The sequence below is a fragment of the Tursiops truncatus genome, chromosome 18 (assembly GCF_011762595.2).
Source record: "Tursiops truncatus isolate mTurTru1 chromosome 18, mTurTru1.mat.Y, whole genome shotgun sequence".
In the NCBI taxonomy this organism is placed as follows: Eukaryota; Metazoa; Chordata; class Mammalia; order Artiodactyla; family Delphinidae; genus Tursiops; species Tursiops truncatus.
In genome coordinates this window covers 2846160-2872390 of record NC_047051.1, presented here as the reverse complement: position 1 = coordinate 2872390, position 26231 = coordinate 2846160, and the positions used below count along the sequence as shown (strand labels likewise).

Below are 26231 nucleotides of genomic sequence, written 5' to 3'. Positions count from 1 at the left end.
ACCAGCTCTTAGTTTCACTGATCTTTTCTATCGTCTTTTTAGTCTCTATTTATTTCTGCTCTGATTGTTACTTCCTTCCTTCTGCTGACTTTGGGCTTAATTTGTTCTTCTTTTTCTAGTTCCTTGAAAAGACTAAAGCTAAACGCAGCATATTGTTGGGTCGTCTTCTTAGTTTATTCAGCCCGTCTGTGTCTTTTGATTGGCGAATTCAATCCGTTTACATTTAGAGTAATTATTGATAGGTACGGACTTACTGTTGCCGTTTTGTGAGTGTGTTTTGGTTGTTTTAGTGCCAACACCAGAGCTTCCGGATTGTGTCTTGTCCTTGTGGAGGCTCGCCTTGCTCCCCTGGGCTGCCCTCCTGACCCCAGAGGCTCTCTTTTTCTGTGGAAGTCCTTATTACTTGACCACGGGTTCCTTTAAAATGAAGAATCTGCCATTTTTTCCTTGAGATGTTACAGGCAAGGGGAAAAGCAATATTAAGGAGCTTTGATTAGGAGGAAAGAACCCAGCATGTCTAGTTTCCAGTTCTGTTTATTGCTTTTCACCTAATTGTCTCCTTTAATTAGATTAACGTTACCTTCCCACGTTCCATCTAATAAATGCCTTTCCATGTGGATTGGTTACATCTTTGTTCTGCTCGTGGATTTGCTTTTGATAGACACACACAGCTATTTCCAGGGGGGGTTAAATTTTGTTCTGCAGAGCTTTTATTTTTTTCAATATTTATATATAAATAGAATTGGTGGTTAATGTTTTGTGTTACTATTAATTGCCTAAAGAGATTTGGTCAGGTAGTTAGAAGTCATTTTTTCTCATAAGACTGGGTCTAGTCTCCTTAAAATGAGCCATAAGTCTACCATTAGCAGAGAAAATGGTTTCTAGTTGTCGCTGAGATCTTATAAAGTTCTCGTATTGGCACTCTGGAAATTACTCAGACTTCGATGGTAACATGAAGGAGGGATTTGTGGCTGCTGCCTATTACGTGCTGGAGAGCAGTGTTAACACTGTAACTATTGTTATACTTAGGACTGGCATCGTCATGCTTCAGCCACATTCTTGCCGATGTCAGCACTGAGCCGCCCGCACGTCCCTGAGTCCTCCCCCTGGTCCAGCAGTGTCAGCATTTTAACTTAGTGTAATACTCGCTCGTATATCAACTTGTACAGGGGCTTTCCTTTTTAGCTGTAAAAATAGCTATGTGGTGTGTTCTGATATGTGTTGAAGCTGACGTGATGGAAATTAATTTACAAGTTGTAGGTGTCAAATATAAACACAGGAATACGGCATGGGGATCTGCTGGGAGGATCAGGAATTTGAAATCAAGACGGTTGCAACTTTCACATTTGTAGGGAGCAGTAGGTCCCATATTAGATACTTGGGGTGTACAGTGCAGAGCAGCAGTGAGGCAGGGGCTCTGAATTAGAAAGACAGCCGGGGGGGCTTCCCTGGTGGCACAGTGGTTGAGAGTCCGCCTGCCGATGCAGGGGACATGGGTTTGTGCCCCGGTCCGGGAAGATCCCACATGCCGCGGAGTGGCTGGGCCCGTGAGCCATGGCCGCTGAGCCTGCGTGTCCGGAGCCTGTGCTCCGCAACGGGAGAGGCCACAGCAGTGAGAGGCCCGTGTACCGCTAAAAAAAAAAAAAAAAAAAAAAAAGAAAGCCGGGTCTGAATCCTGTGTGATCGTCTGTTGGTGTGCAGGCTAAGTTGCTGTGACAGAGTCCCCCAAATACAGTGATGTAAGTAGGATGAAGCTCCTTTCCTCCTGCCCAGCAAGGCAGAGCTGAGCAGGTGGGGCCGGTGGGCTGGCGGCTCCTCCGCAGGTGTGGGTCTGGTTCTCACTTCTTTAAGGCGTAGCAGGAAGGGGAAGGAGGTCGAGGGTGTGAGCAGCTTTGTTTTGAAGCACCTGGCAAGTACATCGGGTTGCAGGAAGTAGGGGCACAGCCACCCTGAGCCCAGAGGAGGCCTGGAGAACAGTGGCCACAGGCCTTGCTCCAGCTGAGCGGCAGAGGGGCAGTTCTGTTTCTGAACGGACGAGGGGTACTGGGCAGTCTCTGCCGGCAGCCTTGACCAAATTACACTTTTGAGTCTGTTGTAAAGTGTAAGCTGTTAAAATATTTACTGAAAATTATGAAGCATTTGTAGGAGTACCTTCCTCAAAAGATATCCATGAAGACACAGGGTTATACATTTAATAAATATAAGTGCCCTTCCATATTTTCCATTTACTTTTTTGTTAGTATTTTTGGACACAGCTCTCGTGCTGAAATAGATAACGGTGTTAGTTTCTATCGCCATGGGACAAATTGCCGTGCGCCTAGTGGCTACAGCAGTACACAGCTCACGGCCCCCGCGGGTCAGGAGGCCGCGGCCCGTGCTTGGGCCCCCACAAGGCTGCAGTCGGGGAGTTGGCCGGGCCCATGGCTCACCTGGGGGCTTGGCTGCTTCACCTGGGTTCTCGGCAGAATTCTTTTTTTTTTTTAATTGTTTATTTATTTGAATTATTTATCTTTGGCTGCGTTGGGTCTTCGTTGCTGCGTGCGGGCTTCCTCTAGTTGCGGCAAGCAGGGCTACTGTTTGCTGCACTGCACAGGCTCTAGGCACGTGGGCTTCAGTAGTTGTGGCACGCGGGCTCTAGAGCGCAGGCTCAGTAGTTGTGGCACACGGGCTTACTTGCTCTGCGGCATGTGGGATCCTCCCGGACCAGGGCTCGAACCCATGTCCCCTGCATCGGCAGGTGGATTCTTAACCACTGCGCCACCAGGGAAGTCGCTCGGCAGAATTCTTATCTGTGCACTTGTAGGATGGAGGTACCCAGCTTCTTGCTGCCTGTCAGCTGTTGGACACCCCTGGGCCCCAGAGGCCACCCCCAGATCCCACAGGGTCCCTGCTGGTGGGCTTTCCCACCAGGGCCGCTGACCTCGGGCAACAGGAGGGTTTCTGCAGCGGGTCTGCAGCCTGGCAGACATCTCAAGTGAGTAACTCGCTGTGGCTGTGGCATCCCGCCTCCTTTGCCCGTCCTGGGCTCAGAAGCGAGGCTCTGGTCCTGCCCACACTCACGGTGAGATTTCACACCGGCATCCACGGAGGCCGCCCGAGAGTGTGCCCACCACAACGGCTGTGTTTCATCTAAAATAAATTCTCAGTTCTATTCCAAACTGAGAATTCCTGTTTGTTTGGCATTGTTGTTTCATGGGTTTTGGTAAAATGTCAGTGGGGACTTTTTATTAAATTAGGAGTACTAGCCTGTGTTACTTCATGGAAAACATTAAGAAAGAGAGAACACGAACCTGAGAAGGCCGGGGCGGGGGGGGGGGGGTCTCCCACTCACTGCTGTGGTTAAGTGCCCAGGGTTGGGTGTCATAGGACATAATCCACAAGCCAGCAGCACTGTACTCAGGGAATGTGAAGAGCCCGGCGGTCCGCGCACAGAGCCTGGCCTAGCTCAGGAGCCTGCTGTCCTTTAGTCCTGTTACAGCAGCTGCACCGTGAAGCCTGTGTGGTACTGCTGGCCCGTGGCTTGTTCAGAGTCTGTGAAGCTTGACGGAGACTGAATCACACATGAGGAAACACCACACAGATGCCGTACATTTGGTGCCAAAACTAACCTCAGAAGTCTTAACTGTCATATGATGTAGTCAAAGAATTCTTTAAAAAATAATAGTAACAACAACAGCCTGAGAGCCAGAATGCGTTTGTAGCGCTGTGATGTCCTCGTGCTCGTGGTCTGGATGTTACTCCTCATCTCAGTCCAAAGTCCAGTCTGTCGGGAACACGGAGCATCCCTGGGACAGAATCCTGTAGTGTCCATCCGTCTGTCCACCTGTCTGCCCACCCATCCAGCACAGCTGCTGAGTTCCTGCTGTGCCCCAGGCCCCGTGCTGAATCTGGACACAGGCCCAGCCTCGTGGACCTTGCCCTTAAGGAAGTTTCAGTTCTGTGTGACCCAAACCAAGAAAGCAGTGATGTCGTTTCTGTTCTCATGTGGTGGTTTAATATTCTAGTAATAAGATTGTTTTAAAATTTTAGTTAAATGCACTTATACATGTGTAACTGGAAGTGGAGAAATGATGTGCTGTTTGAGAGGATAATAGCAACGATTAGCTTGGTCACTCAACTTCTGACATGTAGTTATTGGTGCTGGCTCTGCACGAGTCCCCCATCTAGGCCTGAAACTGAAACCAGGTGTAAGTACCTGGCTGCTTTGCTCCTTTCCATTCCTGGGCCCGTCTCTGATTTGGACAGACGAATATCATGGGTAAGAAGGGGGCTGTAGCAGGTAGGGATCCCCGGAGGGCCTCCTGCCCAGGGCTCCAGCTGGCGGCTGTGCTCACGGGGCCCCCGCCGCGCTGCCACTCCCGCTCCAAGGTTTTGTCTGAAGTGCGGATTGCTGAGGTTGTGTAACTCAGGACAGACGGATGGAGGGCTCGTGTGAGGATGGGACGGTTCCCACCTCTAGTCAGAACAAAAGAGAAAGTGCAAAGGCTTCTGAGTCCTTTGTTCTGAAGACCAGATCCTCACCTTGCGCTTCAGAGGATGGGTGAAAACTTCCGTTCATCTGGCAAAGGTCCCTTTCGGAAGAAGGAAACTCGGAGATAAAAGGAAGAGGACAGCATAATTCCAGGGCTTAAAATGAGATGCTGTCTTTTATTTTTCCAGGTGAATGAGTGAAGTGGTAACAAGGACTTAACATTAGGCTGAATTATCAGGAGTCCAGCTGTTTGTGGTCAGACAGCAATGGGATTGTAGGTCTTAGCGTGCCGTAAGCTTACGCTGGTGAAAGGTGTCCGGTGGTATAACTTACTTAGCGCGTCTTGAGGTATGGAAACCTGTAATTTAAGAACAAGACAGCAAGGTGTGCGCCATGCCTGAGTAGCTCTGTCCAGGTGGGAGGCAGACGCCGTGGACTCTCTGTGTCCAGGTATCCAGGTGTGGATCCTGCCGGGCGAGCTGCCGGGCGAGCTGCCGGGCTTCGGCACCTGTGCCTGGGGGTCTGGTTACTGTGACAGCCTTGCGAGTGTACCGTCCAGCACCAGTGGTGGCCGTGTGGAGTCGGGGACCACCGCCCTGGGTTGTGGTGCCCCCCCCCACCGGGGTCTCGCCTTCACAGAGGGCCGGGCGAGGTGTCCCACACAGACGGAGGGACACAGCTCGCGAGCCCCCCCTTGCTTCCAGTCGCTTCCCGGTTGGAAGGGGAGGGTGGATCCCGAGGGTTCCCGTTCCCTCCGCCAGACCTCCTCCTGTTCCAGCTCTAGCTTGAGAGCTGGCCGGCCTGCCCTACACCCAGCCCAGGCCGAGCGCCCGTCATGAGGTGCTGGACGCCACTCAGAGCGCCGGGCCCCTGTGTGCCACGTGGGGGACTCTGAGGTGTCCTCGGATCCGCCGCCCCGCCTTCAGCAGGGAACTGTCTGTTCGCTTGTAGTTTGTGGCTTGATCAGTTAGGTGGAAATTGTTTATCTAGTTAAACATTTGTGGTGATGATTAAACTTTATAATTTTCCAGGAGGTGAAAAGATTTATTAGATGATTTACCTTAGTTTAAAAACTTAGGCTTCGATTTTTTTTCCTAACAATTTTACCGTCAGCTAAAGCACACATGAAAAGACAGCAGAGTATTGCTGCATGTCAGATTTGTTTCAGTAAAGTAAAAATGTTTAAGTCACAACTGTGTCATTTGAGGATGGCTTCTGTAATTCTGGCTTTTGTAGCAGTGGTGTCATGACTGTGCTGTGGGCAGCTTATGCCTTTGCACTTGGATAACTCTCTTCCTACTAACCACCCAGAACCTACTTGTTTTCAGCTTGTAGGTCCAGAAAAAGAACAGTATTTGCAGGAAAAGAGTTTTCCAATGGAAGGGTATTCTTCCCTGGGAACTCACGTGGCCTTTTTTACAGTAACAACGTCACTGTCCTCAAAAAGAACGGCACCCGGTGCCAGGCCAGAGCGCCCTCTCCCGACCCAGTGGCCAGGCTTCCCAGCAGGCCGGAATCATGGGACACGCGTGCTGCCCTGTTGCTGACGCTACGCTGCGTGTCTGGGCATCCTCCCTCTGTTTCTGCCAGACACGAGTCCGGGGCAGTGAACCTGTACAGAACAGTCCGGTGTCAGGGTTGGTTCTGCTGAGGCCGCCTTACTGCCCCGCCCTGGCGTGGTCTCCCCCGTCGCACGAGGACCTACACAGCCAGCCCTGGTGGCCTGGGGCCGCCCCGGCAGCCTCGTTTTACCTCCGTCACCTCTAGAGGCCCGTCTCCCCAAACAGCCTCACTCCGAGGTCCAGGGGGTTGGGGCTCGGCATGCGGGTTTTGAGGGGACTCTGCAGTCCTCAGTGTGTGCCACGTGGAAAGTGACCACCGTGAGGCCGGCCCCCTGGGGTGCCATGTCACGGGCACGTCTGCAGCTTCCTGTGTGCCTCCCTGCGCTGGGCCCACACGGCGTCTGGACGCGGCCTCACCGCCTCCTGTGTCCTTTCTGTCCGGCAGGCCTGGCAGCTGCGCTTCAGCCACCTCGTGGGCTACGGTGCCAAATACTACTCCTACCTGGTGTCCAGGGCAGTGGCGTCCATGGTCTGGAGGGAGTGCTTTCTCCGGGATCCGTTCAACAGGTAAAGAGACGGGGGTTTCATGGCCTGCTGCGTCCCCGCAGGACGCTGGGGCTGCTGCATGCCGGGGGCCCTCCCCAGCAGGAGCCCGGGGAAGCCAGCTTCTGGTTCCACGGGTCCTTAGAAGGAGCTTCCTTGGAAAGCAAAGCACTACTGAGACCTGGTCTCACAGTCGTTCAGAGCGGTCTGCCTGCACCACACAGGTCGCACGGTCAGGAGGCCTCACTGCGCAGGTTGAGGCCCATGGCCCCTTAGATGCCGGGAGCGCCCTCGCGTTTCCCACGCAGGTTATCACGTTAGTCCCAGCAGCCCTGGCGGAGCCGGAGTTTCATAAGAGGAACCGAGGCTCAGAGGGGGTGATGCGTTCAGGGCTTCACAGCGGACCAGCTGGACTCAGATGGGAACCAGGTCTGCTGATTCCCAGGCCCTCGCCCCCCGCCCGACCCTGTAGCTCTTCACGTCGTTGGCCAAGGCTCGGGTTTTCTCGGCAGTTCATCATCGCCTTCAGTTCCAGGATCTTTTGAACTCAAGTCTGATGTAATAGAATTTTTAAACGTTTTACAGCTTGGTACCCACATGCTATTGTGACTTCAGCCCTCTGCACACTGTAGACATTTGGTCTACTTTTTAAAATTTTATTATCTTCAAAGGCTCTGAAGCCAAAATTGAGTACCATAAATCAATTCTGGGCATTATAATTCTTCACTGAAGATTTCTATAAAATCGGCAAAATACTATCTCGTTTAAAGGAATCACACTTTACTAGAAAACCACATGCTTTTAAATACATGTATTCTCCAGTATTTATATCTGTTTATGTATGCATTCTCGCCTAGACATGCAGTTGCTATACTTTTACGGGCATGTAAAAAAGTAAGCTAGTAAAAATACTCAGTGGACTAGAAAATTTCTAACCTCTACCAAAAGATCCTTTTTGATCCCAGTTCTGAGAAGTCTCCCGGTTGGAAGCAGCAAAGCCGAGGCCAGGCGGGGCCTCTCAGCTGCCCTGTCCACGCCCCCTGCCTTGGGGCCTCGGGGCCTCAGTGCTCCCTTCAGGGCGGAGCCAAGACAAGCGTTCGATGTCATCCTGCTGCTGAGAGTGAAGTGCTGGCAGCATTTCCGATTAGAGACCATATTCGCAAAATTGCCCATGGAAAGATCCTCCAGAAATAGTGGAGTGAAAACGTACTTTATTTAACTGCAGTTCTTTGCATTAAAGGAATTGCATTTTCTATTTAAAAAGAGAGTAACCATTAATTTAGAGGATTTCTGTCTGCCCCCTTTCGAGTGTCAGGGACACTGTTCCTTATTGAATCCAGCTGGTGAAGAGCAGCACGGACCGCAAGTGTTCTCTGTTATCCTTAGCCAGGGCTTCCTGCTGTAATGAACCCTCTCCTGACAGCTTTTCTGACTTTACTCTTAGGTCACAGTGTTATTTTCTCTCTGTTGGGTGCCATTTCAAATTCTTTTTTGAGAGGAGAGCATAAATGATTTCAAATCTCACTTTAGAATAATCCTATAGATGATGGAGAATGGGGTACGATTTTCTACTTGTTCTGTACCACATAAACTAAACAACCCTTTCTAGAAAGAGCAGGCTTGCTCTTACAGTAACTATATCACCACTGGTCTGTCTTCGTAGAGTACGTTAAAAATCGGAATGAGATTTTTAGAAGCCAGAAGATAATGCATGGCAGCTTTTCTGAATCTGACATCAGTGTGGCTTCACTTGGGGGACTCAGGCGGGTGTGGGTGGGTGCGTGCAGGCTCCAGTGACAGTCCTCTTCTCCCCAGGGCGGCGGGGGAGCGCTACCGTCGGGAGATGCTGGCGCACGGCGGGGGCAAGGAGCCCCTGCTCATGGTGCAAGGTAAGCCCACTGAGACGCGCTTTTTGTTTTTTTTAAGGTTTGTGTGTTAACATAAGCACTTTGGGTTTTGTTTCGTGTCATCTGTAATGAAAGATGTTTCCAATTTTGTCTATTTGTTTTTTCTTTTAAAGACATGATGCTTCAGCTGTGCACTTTGTTCTGAGCATCTGTTTCATGGTGTCCCAAATAAGTTAGTGTGATTTATTTAGGTTGAGAAAAAATTTCAGGCTTTAACTCTCAAAATGTTACTAACACTCTAATAGGAAACTGTTAAGTTATTGTGAATCCTCAGAAAATTTGCTTTCAGATTTTAATACTCATTTCTTATTCCCTTATGAAAGCCTAGCAATACATCTGTTAGAAATTCCAAGGCATCAGGGTGGATTTTTTTACTCAAAAAACTAGAACCGAATTCAGTCTTAGACATCTCAGATGCTTGTTTTCCTATGTGTTTTTTAAGTATCTCCACTGAGAATTTAATTGTGAATGGAAGTGACCGTCATGATGTTCCTTAGAATGTTCTCACAAGTATTTCAAGGAAACGTGGGTGATCTTGGGTGCTCTCGGGATGCCGGCATTTCCGTGCAGCCGGTCCCTCTGACTACCTGATGAAAGTGCATTTAGGGGATGACGTCTTCCTAGTGGCAACGGAGCAGTCCTGCTCGTGATGGGTTGAGGGGACGTCCCTTGCGCACATCTGTTGCACCTGCTGTCCCCTCGGGCTGGGCTGTAGCTGCTCATTCATCCAGCCCAGTGGCCGAGAGCTGCTCACGTGCCAGGCACTGGAGGTGGCAAAATCCCGCTGGGCCCTCGATTCCGTCAGCTTTTCTGGGAGGATGTGTTCGTCCAGGCTCGGTCTGCCCACTGCGGCGGCCAGTGCGCAGAGCGGGTCTGCCGGCAGCTTCGTGCGGCCCAGCCCTGCTGTGCTTTGGGGGTGATGCCCGGTCTCCCATCTGTGGTTGCGCCTCGGGTCACCCTCTCGACGAGGAGGCTTGTGACGCCCCCCCCCCCTTTTCTGGCTGATCCTGCCGGCCCTTGTTGAATTCTGCTACGTCCAGTCACTGTTTTAAATGGGTTTCGTGTCCTGATTAATGAACTCTTCCAGCAGCCCTCTCAGGTGGGGTGTTCAGTACCTTCTTACCGATGGTGGAACAGCTCAGGCCCCGGCCCTGTGGTGCAGCAGAGACGGAGGAGCCCCACCAGGATTGGAGCCTGGGACTCCCGACCACAGGGCCGGAGCTCTGAGCAGCTCCCTGGGTAGGACTGCCGGCCGCGGGCCCCTTGTGGACTCGGTAACAGTGAAATTACTTGGCTCGTGATGGTCTGCATGGCGCCCTTTGGGCTGGTAGTTTGTGGTGCTGCGTGGACAGCCCGCTGTGAGTGGGGGCAGAAGAGGCTCCAGGGCTGGTTCTCACGCGGATGTTCTGGTGGGAAAGCTCTCTCAGCAGCGGTGCTTAGTTTATCCTTCCTGACACCAGGGTCTAAACGCCGTCTGCACATAAATATTAGCTTACATATGGCTCCAGCAAAAGAAAAATATTAAATCCTTTTCAGTGTTTGTCTTTTGGTTGGTGTATTTTCCTACTCTGCTTCCAAGATGGTTGTATCATCTCTCTGGAAATTCTGTTCTTCATATGAAACATTTTTGTGTGAAGAAAAAATATTTTTCCACGAGAGAAAAACAAGCCTGTGGTTCAAACTAGAAATGAGAATGTATTCAGACCACAGCTAACACCAGCAATAGAACTGCTCGGCTTCTAAGGGTTACCCTTTTCCTCAGTGTTCCGCCGGACCTCCTTAATTCACGTGATCGGTTACACGGCGGATGAATGGGGCCACGCGCAAGAGGGCGTTAGGCCAGTTGTCACTCCGTAGGGTTGGGTTTGTAAGACAAGATCAGCAGTGGCGTCCCCTCTTCCTGTGTGCGAACGGCCAGCCTGCACCCCCAAAGCAGGAGCGTCCTGCATGATGGCTCATAGCATCGGGGTGGCCCTAGGAGGAGTGACTGTGAAATTACTCAGCGTCGTGATAGGTGCTTCATCTGTTTTATTTACTTACTAGGTAAATGTAAAGAATTATGTTAAGTAGCAGAAGGTAAAGAAACAGAATACGTACCTTCCAGTTATGTACCTCTGTGACCAAGTGCCGCCTTTCTTATTAACCTCCTTACTTGAGACACAACATTGCAGGCGAACGCCGAGCCCTTCCTTAGTCAGGATACCGTGAGTTGTGCTGGGGCTCTCTGTATGACCTACTCAAGTCAAACACGGCCGTGCTTTGATCTTTGAACGATAAACGCCTCACAGGTGAACCTTGAGCTCGCTGGCCTGTTTCAGAGTCGCCTCAGGTCTGAAGGGAGCGCCGCCCGGGAGCCTCGGGGAAGATCCACGTGCGGCGACACAGACTTCTCTTCAAGGGCCCATAGTTCTTTCCTCTCAAAACTCTAAACGCCATGGAAGAAAACAAAAAGTGGTTAAGAAAGTATTTCCTTCCTGGGGGCGCGGGGAGGAGGGGAGTGGTCACGTCGCACAGTAAAACAGAATTGGATTTGCAGTTGCCAGCTCCGGTACTTAGCAAATTCCTCGACCAAGTCGATTTCCCTAAGGGACGCAAAACGTGATTTGACTTCAAAACACTTTTTTCTAATCTACAGGTTGAAATTGTGTCTTTATCTAGTTTTAAACACATCCATAGCACATATAAGGATGTTAGAATATTCAGTTACTTTAATCCTCCACTAAAACACAGGGTGGCAACACACCTGACTGAATTCAACTCTTCTAACTGCCAAGGATTCTGGGGTGAGTTGAACTCTGTGTACATTCCATACAGTGTTTTCTCGTTTAAGTATCACATTTCTTAGTAATAAGAGAACTTAGTTTTTGCTTAAAATAAACCAGGATGATAGGACATTTTCAGTCATTTTGCCATATACTAGAAAAGTTTTTAGGTGTGCTGTGGTGAACATGACCCAGAGTTCAGTTTCTGCAGACCATTTCAGAAAATGAATGTCTCTAGAAAGATAAACAGTGAGTTTGTAACAAGGAGGTAATACCTGGTAGCCACCTGGAACGAGAATTGTTTCTCCCACAGCAGGTAGAAGAGGGGGATTATACAGCTGTTGGGGGTCGGAGCTGTATTATTTCAGCAGTTAAAGAAGGACAGGTGAAGTCCCCACAGGAGGTTACATCTTCCAGTGTAAACTGCTTTATCTTTCTTTTACGTTATCCGAAATTCTTGAGTAAATGGCCCTTGTTGAGTTTTTAGGTTCAGATGTTACTTATCTTTAAATAACTAGGAAAAAACCAACACATTGAAAAATCTGCACTTGCCGGGTGCTTCCTGCTTTGCTGCTCATTTAATCCCTCTAAAGCAGGTCTGATCTCCCCCTTTCCATAGGTAACGAGGCTCGTTCTCCTCCCTGCCACCTTCCTCCCGATGCCTGCGTCTTCCTCAGGCGATCTTTGAAGGCTGACGTGAGACTGAGTTGGTCTTAGAATGTGAAGATGTCAGTGGCCTGAGCCTTGAGGCCTCAGTGATCCCCAAAGTCTGTGTGTGTTTTCACGTTGACACTGGTGAGGCCTGCCTGACGGCCACTGAGGAGCAGTAAAATGTTCCGTGATCTGTTTCCATATAAGCTCTTTAGACTTCTGTGGCAAAGCTGTCAACTTGAGTCACCGTCGTTCCCGTGGGGTGATTCTCGCCACAGCCGCGTAAACACGGTGCCCACCGAGTCTCACATTTCCGCCTCTGGTAATGGAGCCTGTGTGCGCTCGCCTGCAGCCTTGGCACAAAGGATGTTGTGGGGAAAGGAGAGGTTAAAGCCCAAGATCTTAGCGTTCCAAGTGGTTCTTTTAAAATATTAAACAGCTTTATTTCTGTTCTCCTTTCCAGAAAAGGAACTCTTAGTTTTATGACTTTTGGCCCAAAGCAGTATGAAAGTAGAGATATAACATTAGAACTTGACAGAGTTTTAAAAAGGACGAAACATCAGATAAGATGAAAAGGAATAGTAGATAAATTCTCGGCGAAGCTCCCTTCAGTCTGTTCTGTGTCGCCAGACTGACTTGTGGAACCAAAGTCTAGAAGCCCCAGGCCTCACCGTACGCTGATTAAAATCGCAAGAGCTCACACTTCCGCAGAGCTTCGTGGCTTTCAAAACACATTCGTCGTTGCCCTAACTATCCTATATCACCTCTTCTTACTACGTCGTACGTCGTACTCTTATTCGAGAAACAAGCCAGAAATTTGTGGTGTGTATTCCAAACGGTCGCCCTCGTCCCCCAAGGAGATTAATACAAACAGTGTGCGATGGTAACCTCTCTCCTTGGTCCTAGGAGCAGGAAGTGCCCGGAGCTTGGTTTGACACCTTCTCCCCTAGAGGAAGCAGGGCTCCTTGGGGGAAGGGCTGACTCCAGGGCTGGCCTGCAGCGTCCTGCAGCGCCACGAAGGAGGAAGGTGTTCAGGAATACACACGAGGATGGGCATGTGTGTCACGAGGGACAGGCGCCCACTATAAACGAACCCTCAATGGCCAGAACGTTAACAATTTGAGCAAAAAAGTAACTAAGGCAGCATTGGGAAATAGTACCAAGTATAAGTGTGTATCCATGAGCCCGCCTGACAGGAACGATGGAATGAATCAGCAGGGCAGACCTCCCGTGCAGGAGAGTTCAGATGGTTCTGTAGGTGCCCCCTGCCCCCCGAGTGTGGGCTGCGCGGTGACCTCCCCCTTTCATACTGTGCTCTGGAAGGAAGGGAGAGAGACTTTACATGGAACTCTGCCTCGGCCAGGTGTTCAGGGTCAGCACCAGCAAGGCGAGTCATGCGGTCACGACCCCTAGTGTGACGAGAAGGGCACCTCACCTCTGGGGTCTTCCTTCCCAGGGTGTCACAGACAAGGGGCACCAGAGTCGAGCCTCGGCTCTCTGAGAGGAGGAGACGGCTAGGCCCGCGCTGTGCCCTGGCGCCTGCAGCGGGGTGTGCTGTGCACACCATCGTGGGTACCTGCTGCGTTAATGCATACTTAAGTTAGAGTTCACCTGGAAGGGCAGGTGTCTCCTGCGCCATTAACGACGTGATTATGGGGGATCGAACAAGATGGTGGAATAGAGGAGGGCATGGAGCTCACCTCCCCCGAGGAACACATCAAACATACATCCACGTGTGGCATGAGTCTCACGGAAAACTAACTGGAAACTGGCAGAAGGACTCCTGTACAAGCAAGGCTGTAATGGGGTAGGAAAGGAAGAAAAGTGATCGGGTCTGGACCTGTGCCCCTGGAAGGGGACTCAGAGGAAAAGAGATGGCACAGGCAGAGACCTGCTCTGGGCAGTGAGCGGTGAGAGCCGCAGACTGGGCACCTCTGTCCTGGCATCCAGCACAAGCCCCGAGGCACAGAGGAAAGGGCGGGTTGAAGGCTTCTCTGGCGCTGGCCAGGTTTCCGCCGGCTGCCTCAGTGCACGCTCCAGCCCCACATACCCCATGTCACTGGGCAGCACAGGCCTGGACAGGGTGGTGGCAGCAGACTCGTGTGGGACCCAGAGGCCACTGGGACAGAGCCTGGACAGGGTGGTGGCAGCCAGTGTTGGCACCCACTCAAGCAGTCCCCCCAGCCCAGAACTCTGACAGCAGCTGCTCCACCACAGCTCACAGCCCCGTGTGCACTGAGGCCCCATCCGCCCTGCAGTGCGGCCCTACAACGGACAGGGGCAGCTGTGAGGGACAAAGGGGACTCTCGCCTGAGGCTTTCTCCACAGAGCCAGGGAACACGGCGGGCACCGCACAGGCCGTGCGTCAGAGACAGCCCAGACCTCTGGCTGCAGCCAGCATGTGCCGACAGCCTGCACAGGCCCCCTTGCTTCAGCATCCCTGCCTCTGCAGCAAGGGTCCCAGTGCAGGGAGCAGGGAAAGCACACATGTACAGGGAGCAGAGCCAGCCCAGGCCTGACCCTTGGGGCTCCTGCTCCAGCACCTTGGGATCAGATCCCACCCCCAGTAGGGCAGTGATGGCCACTGAGCAGAAGGGAAGTCTTGCTTCACACCCAGCTCCAGCCCCACCCCTACCAAGGTGATAGCTTCCAGCACACCCTGAGGAAGACATGGCTTGTGTCCACATCAGATCAACTTTCCCACCAAAGGCATCAGACACTCACAGTCTGTATAGGGCCAGCCCCTCATAAGAACATGGTCCCTTCAAGACCACAATAGGAAACTGTTGCACCTAAATTCATAGAGGCAGAGGAATTGCTCTCAATTGAAATAATAAGAGAAAACCCCTGAAAAAAGTAATAAAACAGAAATAATTTATCAGATAAAGAATTGAAAGCATTGGTAATAAAATTGTTAAGTGAATTAGAGAACACTAGACAGAATGAATAGCAGACTAAGCAATACAGAAGAACACTTAAGGGATCTGGAAGATATAGCAAACAAATGTAAAAAAATTAAAAAAGGTTAAGAGATCTCTGGATAACATTCACATTTATAGGAGGTCCCAGAAGAGAGAAAAGGGTATTGAAAATGTATTTGAAGAAATTATGGCTGAAAACTTCCCAAATCTGAAGAAGGAAACGGATATCCAGATACAGAAGCACAGAGGGTCCCAAACAAGATAAACCCAAACAGACCCACACCAAGACATTATAATTAAAATGGCAAAAGTTAAAGAGAGAAGCCTAAAGGCAGCAGCAAGAAAAAAATAATCATATACAAGGGAATTTGCATAAGGCTACCAGCTGATTTCTCTGCAGAAGCTCTGCAGGCCAGAAGAGACTGACATGATATATTCAAAGTGCTGAAAGGGAAAAGCCTGCAACCTAGGATACTCTACCCAGCAAGATTTTCATTTAGAATCTAAGGAGAGAGAACTTCTCAGACAAACAAAAACTAAGAGTTCATCAATGCTAAATCTACCCCAAAAGAAATATTAAAGAATCTTCTCTAAGTGGAAAAGAAGTAAGAATCTACAGAAAAGGGAAAACTCCGTAAGGACTGAGATCAACCACTTAAATAAGCCAGTACGAAGATAAAAAGACAAGAAAAATGTAAAAGCAACTGTAACGATAATAAGCAGTTAAGTGATAAACATGAAATATAAAGTATGACATCAGAATCCCAAAATGGGGGGGGAGTAAAAAATGTGGATCTTCTAGAATATGAAGTTAAATGACTATCAGTTTCAAACAAGTAGGTAAAATTATAGATCAGTGTATAGATAAACCCCATGGTAATCACAAATCAAAAACCTACAATAGATACACAAAAACTAAAAAGAAAGGAAAACAAGCACACTACTAAAGAAAATCGTCAAACCACAAGGGAAAAAACAAAAAGAAATGAACAGAGAAGAACTAAAAAAAGCAACTGGAAAACAAGGAAAAAAATGGCAGTAAGTACATACCTATCGGTAATTACTTTAAATGTCAATGGACTAAATGCTCTGATCAAAAGACATAGGGTGGCTGATTGGATTAAAAAAAAACAAGACCCTTCTATATGCTGCCTACAAGAGACTTACTTCAGAGCTAAAGACACACACGCTGAAAGTGAGGGGATGAAAAAAGATATTTCATGCAAACAGAAATGACAAGACAGTGGGCATAGCAATACTGATCAGATAAAACAGACTTTAAAACAAAGGCTATACAAAAGACAAAGAAGATTGTATATCATTATACAATGATAAAGAAACTCAATATAAGAAGAGGATATTACACTCATTAACATATAGGCACCCAGGACAGGAGCACCTAAATATATGAAGCAAATACTAACAGACATAAAGGGAGAAACTGACAATAATACAATAATCTTAGGGGACTTTAACACCCCACTTACATCAACGGACAGATAATCCAGACAGAAAACCAGTAAGGCAACAGTGGTCTTAAATGACACAACAGACTAGTTTGACTTAATAGATATCTACAGGACATTCCATCCATAAACAGCAGAATACACATTCTTCTCACGTGCACATGGAATGATCTCTAGTATAGATCACACGCTAAGCCACAAAACAATTCTCAAAAAATTGAAGACGACAAATTATATCAGGCGTTTTCTCCCAACCACAACAGTATGAAACTAGAAATCAGTTACAGGAGGAAAAATGGGAAAAGAACAAACACGTGGACTCTATAAAAACCAGTGGGTCAGTGAACAAAGCAAAGAGGAAATCAGAAAATACCTCGAGACAAGTGAAAGTGGAAATACAACTCTCTAAAATCAGTGCGAGCAGAGGGAAGTTCACAGCAATACAGGCCTTCCTTGAAACACAAGAAAAATCTCATATAACAGTCTAACCTACCACCTAACAGAATTAGAAAAAGAAGAACCAACAAAGCCCAACATCAGGAGAAGGAAGGAAATAATAAAGATCAGAGAAAATAAATAGAGATAAAAAATAGGGAAGATCAGTAAAACCAAGAGCTGGGGTTTTTTTTGAAAAGATAAAATTGACAAACCTCTAGCAAGGCTCACCAAGAAGAAAAGAGAGAGGACCCAAAGAAACAAAGTAAATGAAAGAGGAAAAATAACAACCAATACCACAGAGATAAAAAATCATAAAAGAATACTATGACAATAAATAGGACAACTTAGAAAAAATGGACAAATTTCTAGAAACATACAGCATGCCAAGACTGAATCAAGAAGAAACACTTTGAACAGACTGATCACTAGTAGTGAAACGGAATTTGTAGTTTTAAAAAACTCCCAGCAAACAAAAGTGAGGACTGGACGGCTTCACAGGGGAATTCTACCAAACATACAAATAAAAGCTAATACTTATCTTCCTCAAACTATTCCCCAGAATTGAAGAGAATGGAACACTCCCAAGGTCATTCTACAAGACTACCATTACCCTGATACCAAAACCAAAGACGATACAAAAAAAGAAAATTACAGGCCAATACCTTTGATGAATATAGATGCAAAAATTCTCAACAAAATATTAGAAAGCCAAATCCAAAATATGTAAAAAGGATCATACACCATAATCAAGGGAGATTTATTCCAGGTACGCAAGGATGGTTCAGTACTCGCAAGTCAATCAGTGTGGTACAACACGTTAATAAAAATCAAATGATCGTCTCAAAAGACACAGCAAAAGTATTTGACAAAATTCAGCATCTATTCATGATTACAACTCTTACCAAAGTTGGTATAGAGGAAATATATCTCAACATAATCAAGAACATTTATGACAGACCACAGCTACCATCATACTCAGCAGTGAAAAGACGAACAAGCCTTTCCTCTAAATTCAGGAACAAGGCAGAGATGCCCACTCTTGCCATCAATTTAATATAGTATTAGAGGTCCTAGCCACAGCAGTCAGACAAGAAAAAGAAAGAAAAGGCATCCAAATTGGAAGGGAAGAAGTCAAACTGTCACTATTTGCAGATGACGATATTTTATATAGAAAACCCTGAAGTCTCCACCAAAAAACTATTAGAATAAATAAATTCTGTAAAGTTGCAGGATACAAGATTAACATACAGAAGGCTGTTGCTTTTTCTGTACACTAATAATTATCAGAAAGGGAAAGCAAAACAAAAAAATCCTATTTAAAATCACATCAAAAAGCATAAAATACCTAGGAATAAATTAACCAAGAAGGTGAAAGATCTAGCCACTGAAAACTATAAAACACTGATGAAGGAAACTGAAGATGATACAAAGAAATGGAAAGGTATCCAGTGCTTTGGATAGGAAGAATTAATATTGTTAAAATGGTCATACCTCTCAAAGCAATCTACAGGTTTAATGCAATCCCTGTCAAAATACTGATGACATTTTTCACATAACTAGAATAAATAATCCTAAAATTTGTGTAGGACCACAGAAGACCCAGAATTGTCAAAGCAATCCTGAGAAAAAAGAACAAAGCTGGAGGCATAACCTCCCAGACTTCAGACTGTACTATAAAGCTACAGTAATAAAAACAGTGTGGTAATGGCACAAAAACAGACACACAGATCAGTGGAACAGTGAGCCCAGAAATAAACCCACGCACCTGTGGTCAATTAATCTACAACAAAGGAGGCAAGAATAAACAATGGAGAAAAGACAGTCTCTTCAAAGCTTAACAGCAAAGGAAACCATCAATGAAACAAAAAGACAACCTACAGAATAGGAGAAAATATTTGCAAATGGTATGACCAACAAGGGGTTAATATAAAAAATATATAAACAGCTCATACAACTCAGTATCAAAAAAACAATCCCAATCAAAAAATGGGCAGATGGCCTGAATACAGGTCATCTGTGACCTGTGGCCAACAGGCACATGAAAAGATGTTCAACATCGCTAATTATTAAGGAAATGCAAATAAAAACGACAGTGAAGTGTCGTCACACTGGTCAGAATGGCTGTCATCAAAACGTCTATAAATAAATATTGGAGAGAGTGTGGGGAAAAGGGAACTCTCATGCACTGTTGGTGGAAATGTAAATTGGTACAGTCACTAGGGAAAGCTGTATGAAGTTTCCTCAGAAAACTAGAAATAGAGCTACGGTATGATCTAGCAGTTCCACTCCTGGGTATATATGTAGAACAAAACGAAAACACTAATTTGAAAAGATACATGCACCCCAGTGTTCATAGCAGCACTGTTTACAATAGCCAAGACATGGAAGCAACCCAAGTGTTCATCCACAGATGAATGGATAAAAAGATGTGATACACACACACACGCACACACACGCACACGCACACGCAGTGGATTATTATTCATCCATAAAAACAATGAAACTCTGCCCTTTGCAGCAACGTGGATGGACCTAGAGAATATTATACTTAGTGAAATAAGACAGAGCAAGACAAATACTGTATGATATCACTTATATGTGGAATCTAAAAAGTAAAACGAACATATACAGCAAAACAGAAACAGACTCACAGATCTAGAAAACAAACTAGTGGTTACCAGTCGGGGGGAGGGAGCGGCCAGATGGGGTAGAGGATTAGGAGATACAGAGACTACTATGTATAAGGAAGATTAGCAACCAAGATACACTGTACAGCACAGGGAATTAGAGCCGTCACTTTGTAATAACTGAGTGTAATTCATAAAAATCCTGAATCACTGCGCTATACACTTGAAACTAAAAGAAAATCGTAAGTCAACTCTACTTCAAAAACATTGTGATGATTATTAGAAAAGGGACAGGTTTTTATTCACATTATGAGATTTTTTCTGAATATTTTGTCGGCCCAAATATCTTTTGTGATACAACTTTTATAACGCAAAAGAGAAGCAGGTCTAGGAAAGACGTCTGTCACCCAGCAGCTCAGTGTCGCCCTCTGCCCTGACTTCAGTCGCCACGTCTGCTCAGAAGTCCGGACGCCAGCTTTGCCTTTGTGCCCTGCTCGCCCACAGCAGGACTCCTGCTTCCCCGGCCTCAGTCCCTGGGGGGGGGGGGGGGGAGCTGCCCTCCAGGCCATCCACTTGCTCTGTGAGGTGCTCTGCCCCCTGCACAGCTTTGCCTCCAGAAGCAGCGTGTGTTTCTTACGCGACACACACCTGGTGTCCCACAGGGCGCAATAAGACAGGCCTGCCCTGGTGTTTTATAATTCACCTGATGCAGGACCAGTCAGTCTGGGTAGATTACTGAAGTTACTTAAGGAACGGGCATTGAAGTGGAGAATACTTTCCCCCTGGGGGAGGTCGGAGGTGCATTCTGCCACCTCTTTTCCGGCACTGGGCGCTGCACTCTGTGACCGGAGGTGAGTCCACTCTCGGGGCTTTGCTGCAGCGGACTCAGGCCGCAGCCCTCGCACCCCGTCCCGCTCCGCCCGGAGCCCGTGGGGACCTCCGGGGCCGAGTTCTCTCAGACACACCACCTCCGGGCCTGAGACTGAAACCTCTCTCCAGGGCGCTGGCTTTCGTTCAAAAGTATTACTGCAGTGTCCTGTGTTAGTGACCAGTAAGTAATCTGATTGAATGAAGAAAGCTTTATGTTAGTTGTTGATGAAGTTAATTCATTTAACTTAGCGAATATTTAGCAAATACTTGCTGCTAACCAGGCATTTCAGGGACACAGAAATAAGAACGATACGGATCCTGCATTTACTTGAGGGGTGCAGCGTCCTGTAGGAATGACGAAGAGCATCCCCTCTGGGTCGTGTAGGCTGAGCCTGGGTACACGGCTTGGGGGCTTCAGGACTGCAGGGGTTCAGCCCTCCGACCCGTCAGCTACCTTGCACTCGCGTCCTCTGCACCGGTGGACGAGGCGGCCGTGAGCACCGGGGGAAAGGGCCGTGCGGTGGGTGCAGACCCAAGTGGGCAGGACAGGCCGCCTGCCTCGGGGGGCTCTGGACACGCCCCTCACGCTAGCAGCCGCGTCCACTCCCCGACATGTGTCCAGTCTGTTCTGGAGGCAGGCTGCCCCCTTCCTAGAGCTCATCACATTCTTTGCATATAAATAGCAAAGGTGGAGCTTGGAGAGAACAGATTAGTAGAGTTACAGATGCGAAGAGCTGAGGCTGAAAGACAAGGCCGGTATTTCAAAGATACGATAAACCAGGAGAAAACAAAAACGTGGGAAATGCCCTGCTGGAAAGAGCGCCGTTTTTCACTTTTCTGAAAAAATGGACTTTGGGATCCCAGGAATGAGCACCTCCTGTGGGTTACGGTGTCTTGTTGACACATCAGAAAGATAACCGCGTCCCGCGTGCTAGAAACCGATGGGCGCTGTGTATAATGTGGGGTGTAGGGCGGTGGGAAGCACATGCGCATTGGTCTCTTCACCTGGGTAGGAGGAGTCGGCCTCTACCAGGAAGCGACAGGCCTTTCCTGCTCTAAACTTAGCCCAGAAGCCTCTACTACCCTTGGATTTCCCCCTCTATCTTACTGTCAAATGCTCCAGTGAATAAATTCAACCAACATAATTTCTGCTAGCAAAGATGATAAAAAGCCTCTGGGAAAGTACGTTTTAAACAGAATTTTAACCTGTAACGTGTCGACCGCACTTTGCATTGCACACCCCGCGTGGTTCTGGCCCTGGGAGAGCGAGTATGTCCACTGCACGCTCACTGGCCGTCATGGTCCAGCCTCTGCTCCTGCCCTCCCGCTCCCAGATAGTCTGCTTTTTAACAGGTTTATAACAGATGACAGCACGCCACAAGGAGAGTGACTCTCCGGAGAGGAGTGGGGACAGTGGCCCCTTAATGCACCCGCGCTGCTCTGGGGGGCGTGCGACTCCCTTCCCGGGAACAGAAGTAAGGCCGGGAGAAGCCGATGGGCCCCCTCGGTGGTGCAGAGCCCTTTCCCAGCACCCGTCCCCCTGGACAGGCTTTCAGCCACTGTTCACTTTGGGTGGGCCGTGCTCCTAGGCTCACTGGTGTCATCAGAACCTATTCCACCCGGACCCTTCCTGCCCCCAAAGCCTTGGGAATCCTGCAAAGCCCCACCAGCCCGTCACTGCCACCAGCCGGCAGACCCAGATCATCTCAGAAGAGATGGTCGGTCGCAGCCCTCTTCTGGGATCTCAAGGGTAATTCAAAGACAGGTTCTAGTACAACCCAACTTCAGAGACACCTTTAACCCAAGATGCATCTCCCCCCAGCTCTGCGGCCCATGGAAGCATGATGGGTCCAGAAGCCCTCTCGGCTGCCCTGCGAGCTTCGGGTGACACAGTGCCCTCGCGGGCTCTGAGCACCAAGCCACTGTCGTCAGAAGGGACAGAGCCCCCTATGCTGGCAGCTTCTGTCCAAAGCATGACCCTAGACCGCAGACTGGCACTCCCTGGCCGTCTTCTCTGAACAGCAGCGGATTGCTCTCTGCCTGCTGCGTGCATGGGATGGGCCGTCTCCCTTTGTGTTGCATCTGGGACAGTGCCCCTGGAGCCTGACTGCACTGAGGTCTCAGCCTTTCTCTTACGGGTAGATACCCTGTAGGGGACTCACTCCAAGAAACACCAACTATTCTGTTTCCGGATCATGTTGCGTAGACAGCGTTCTAACAGGAACGTAGATAGTATTCTTTGGAGTCTTCTGACTGCTCAGGGGAAACATCATAACGTGCTCTTTAAAGATGGTCGTTACAGATGATGTTCCTGACGCGTGGGTACAAGTGTGCTGTTAGAAAAGCAGGTGTCGCCTCCTCAAAGCTCTCACCCTACACTCCCAGCTGACAGGATGGGGCTCAGAGCTCCCAGGGCTCAGGAATTAGGGGCCACAAGCATCGTGGCGGGGCTGATGCTGGGGACCCACTGAGGAATCTACACTCCAGAGTCCACTGATAAAGGGTAAACTCGTACTAGTAGAGACTTCGAGCAGATTTCAGTGGAAGAATTGAAACTGACGTTTGCTAAGCACCTCCGGGAATGTTGCCAGAGAGCACGGAGATGGGAAGGTTTCTCCTGGTTTAACTGGACCATCTCCTGAAAGATCGTTTGCAAGGTATCTCCCGTGTTCGAGACTCTTCAGCCATCTCCAAAAGAAACTCCTCCCGTGTGACTCTTACGTAACATCGCTAATAACGAAACTAGATTAAGGCATGATTATACCTAAACCTAATTTTCTTCTGTGCTTAACAGTTCATCTTTACATTAAAGTTTGTAAGATGGAATAATCCCTCCTTAATCTCAGAATTTGCACATCTCAAAGCATTTGACTACCATGATCAAGTTCTTTTTTGACCCCATCACATGTCAGGGTACATCAAGTAAGACACGTTTAGTTTCTTAATCCCTCTTCTTATAGCACTGAGTATGTTTAGTTTAAGCTGTAGGGTCAGGACAATAGCTAAACTCCACTTACATTTTCCCTTCAAGCAGTTTAAACAAAACAGAGCTTTAAAAAATTCTTAAAATCTTAAATCACACCCTCAAAGTAATTGGAATTTCAGCCCCACATTCATTTTTGTCTTCTTCCTGCACGTTTTTTTTTTCACTTCAGGGTGGGAATTTTATTAACATGTTGCAGTAGCCTTGTGTACTGATTTTCCTAAGATACTTTAATGTTGGACATTACCAGTAAGACTAACTTCTACTACTTTGGTATTCTCCAGTTGAACGGACAGGAGAGAGAGCAGTGCTGGCAACGTAGCAGTAATGAGCAGCACTGTGCCCCCGTGCTGGGTGCTGCACGCTTAGGTAACCTCTTCCTGCCTGGGGTCACACCGTGGTGAGCAGTAGGACCAGGATGCAAACTCAGGCCCGTCCTGTGTGGACTGCTGGGCTCGTGCGCTTCTCTTTCAGGCTAGGCCAGGAAGCTTTTGCTTTGGAAGTAGTCGCGTGCATGTTGCACTGTATCTCCCCTCTGCTCTTCCATAATTTTCGGTGACTGAGCTGCCTGGTACGCTGATGCTCAAAGAAGATGCTGTTGTGTTCCCCGGGCAGGACATCACAGAGACAGATCGGAAAGGCCGCACAGGCTAACTAGACCTGACACGGTGTCAGCTGCCTTCCACACAGTAGTGGTTTCATGGCAAGATAAGATTTGCTGAGTGAGAATGCATGAACGCAGGGCCAGCTGTGGTACTTCACAACACACTCACTGGCAGAAACCTCCTTTTCTTGCACACGGTAACAGGAATACGTGAGGAGAGCACGTCAGGGAAGCAGACCTAGAATTCAGTGGCGCTATGGGACCTACCACACAGTTTCAGTAACAGGGTGGACGGCGACCCTGAATAACAGCCAAGTGAACAGAACCCCTCCGCCTTCGCTTGCCTGGCTGTTTACCCAGCGTGGCCTCTGCAGTGGCTGAGCGCTTTCTGGAAGAAAGCAGTGGCAGCGGGCACCTGGCTTCCCAAGGCTGAGGCCTCCTTTTGTAAACGCGCTGGTTTTTTCAGAGGGTGTGGACATGTTTAACGTGTGGGTGTGTTTGTTTAAGGAAGGCACGGAGCTTCAAAAGGCAAGATGTTTTGTAACCCAGAAATGGAATGGTGAATCTGACGATGAAATTAGAATAAACTGATTAGTAAACAGAGCACGCCCGTGGGCTCCCCTTGCTGGGTTAGCTCCCACCCAGCAGGAAGCCCCGCAGGCAGGGACCCCAGAGGCAGAGCCACGGCTCCAGTGTGACAGGTATTAGCCCAGCCGAGGGGGCAAGAGAGTTCTTGAGTTTGAAGGAGGAAAGGAATTTCACTTTCTGGCTGACATCCTCGTTCCCCCGAGAACTGATCGCAGATAGCGGGAACCACCTTTAGGAAAAGGTGTGGGCAGCTGCAGCCTTCAAAGGAGAGAAAGATGAGCCAGCTGCCCGAGGCCCGGGAGAGACAGCTCTGGAATGAGCGCTGATCTCATAAAGTTCGCTTCAGCCTCTTCAAACTGCCAGGCCAGCCTTTGTACTGGAATTCTCCATCAGTCTGAGCCAAGTTTGACACATATAATTATTTCAGCATAAAAAGCAGCTGGGAACTATCACCATGGGCTTTAGAACCGAGGGTGGTGGTGGAGACATGCAGACTCCTCACTCGTTGCCCAGTCCGTGCGGATAACCCGACGTTTGGTAACAGGGGACGGAGCCACGGCAGCTGAATATGTAGGCGAGCCACAGGCTCAGTAGTTCCGGTCACTTCTTTTTAAGTTGTGGTTAAGCGTATATAACATAAAATGTACCATTGTTGCCATTCACGGCCCTGTGCGATCATCACCGCTGTCCAGCGACAGGACTTTTCCATCATCCCAGTGAGCTCTTCTTGATAAACCTTTTATCACAGCTGCTAACAGGTAGAAATGGATTGACTCTAGTTCCTTCTTCTGTTTCCATCTTTCCGTAGATACAGTTATCTCATAAAATGCAGATGGCAAAAGCCAGAGAAAAGCAAAGCAAGCAATGATTCATCAGCTGGGTAATTAGCTTGTGATTGTGTTTGATGATAATGTCCTGAATACTTAATCAGAGACCAGGCTTTTGAAATTCAACTTGTGCAGAAAAACAAGCAACCTCATCCTTCAGCCCTTGAACTTCCGACCTGATGGTTACTGTTAGCAGTTACCAGTTAGCAGTTACCAGTTACGGAGCCTTTTCCATGGTTAAATGTACTTTATTTAATCCTTATAACAGTCCAGCAAAGTAGATGACATTATATTTCACTCTACCAGTCTGCCTCTGCTCAGACTGCTTCTAGTAGAAGACGGAGCCCCAGAAGTTACGTGACTGGTCTGAAGTCCCTAACCAGGTGGCTGACGGGGTAGCTCAGGCCCCTGCGCCAGTGCCTAAGGAAGAGTCATCTTTCCACTCTTTTCCTCCTTGGTCACCCTTCAGAGGAAGACATCGGGATAGTCAGGGACGAGAATGGACTGAAATTTTGAATTATAAGATGCTGTGCGGAACCAGGGAACGTTCCACTCAGCCTAACCCCTAGCCTGCCCAGCGCCTGCTCCTGCAGGGCAGCTCCTCTGCTTTGCAGAGCTGGCTTGTTGTCCCCTAGATAAATGACACCTGTAGACCTTAAACAGAAACCCGGCAGACACACCTTCATTTAAGCCAAGTACTGGCGCTGCGTCTGAAATATGAGTATGGTTGCTTTCATCTCCGATTCTAAAAGAATTGGGGGGGCGCAGGTTACGCGTCCCGGCCACCTCAGGCATTGAGGGCCTGGCCTGACGGGTGCCCAACCCATGCACCTCCACTGCACCTTGAGGCCCACAGTCAGAAGGGTGTTCCCTTCCCCGATCCCACCAGGAAGGAACCCGTTTCAGGAGGACCCTGGAGCTGCTGGGGCAGTGTTCCCGCCCCCTCACCCTGCCCACCTCCCACTGCAGCAGCCAGGCCTGCGGGCGGAGCCGTCTCTCTCCCTGCTCAGG

The 26231-nt window shown here is 48.5% G+C and overlaps 1 protein-coding gene and 1 long non-coding RNA gene across 2 annotated transcripts in view; one reads left to right on the top strand and one right to left on the bottom strand.

Annotated features, from left to right (window-relative positions):
- MIPEP (mitochondrial intermediate peptidase) overlaps nucleotides 1-26231 on the top strand; it is a 133316-nt gene that overhangs the window by 102442 nt on the left and 4643 nt on the right. Inside the window, exons 17-18 of the mRNA XM_019936885.3 lie at nucleotides 6479-6600; nucleotides 8392-8465. Of these exons, the coding sequence (XP_019792444.2) occupies nucleotides 6479-6600; nucleotides 8392-8465 (196 nt within the window). The remainder of the gene's footprint in view (nucleotides 1-6478; nucleotides 6601-8391; nucleotides 8466-26231) is intronic.
- LOC141277001 (uncharacterized) overlaps nucleotides 6479-26231 on the bottom strand; it is a 41426-nt gene continuing 21673 nt past the window's right edge. Inside the window, exon 2 of the long non-coding RNA XR_012327511.1 lies at nucleotides 6479-10908. This is a non-coding gene — a long non-coding RNA (uncharacterized lncRNA). The remainder of the gene's footprint in view (nucleotides 10909-26231) is intronic.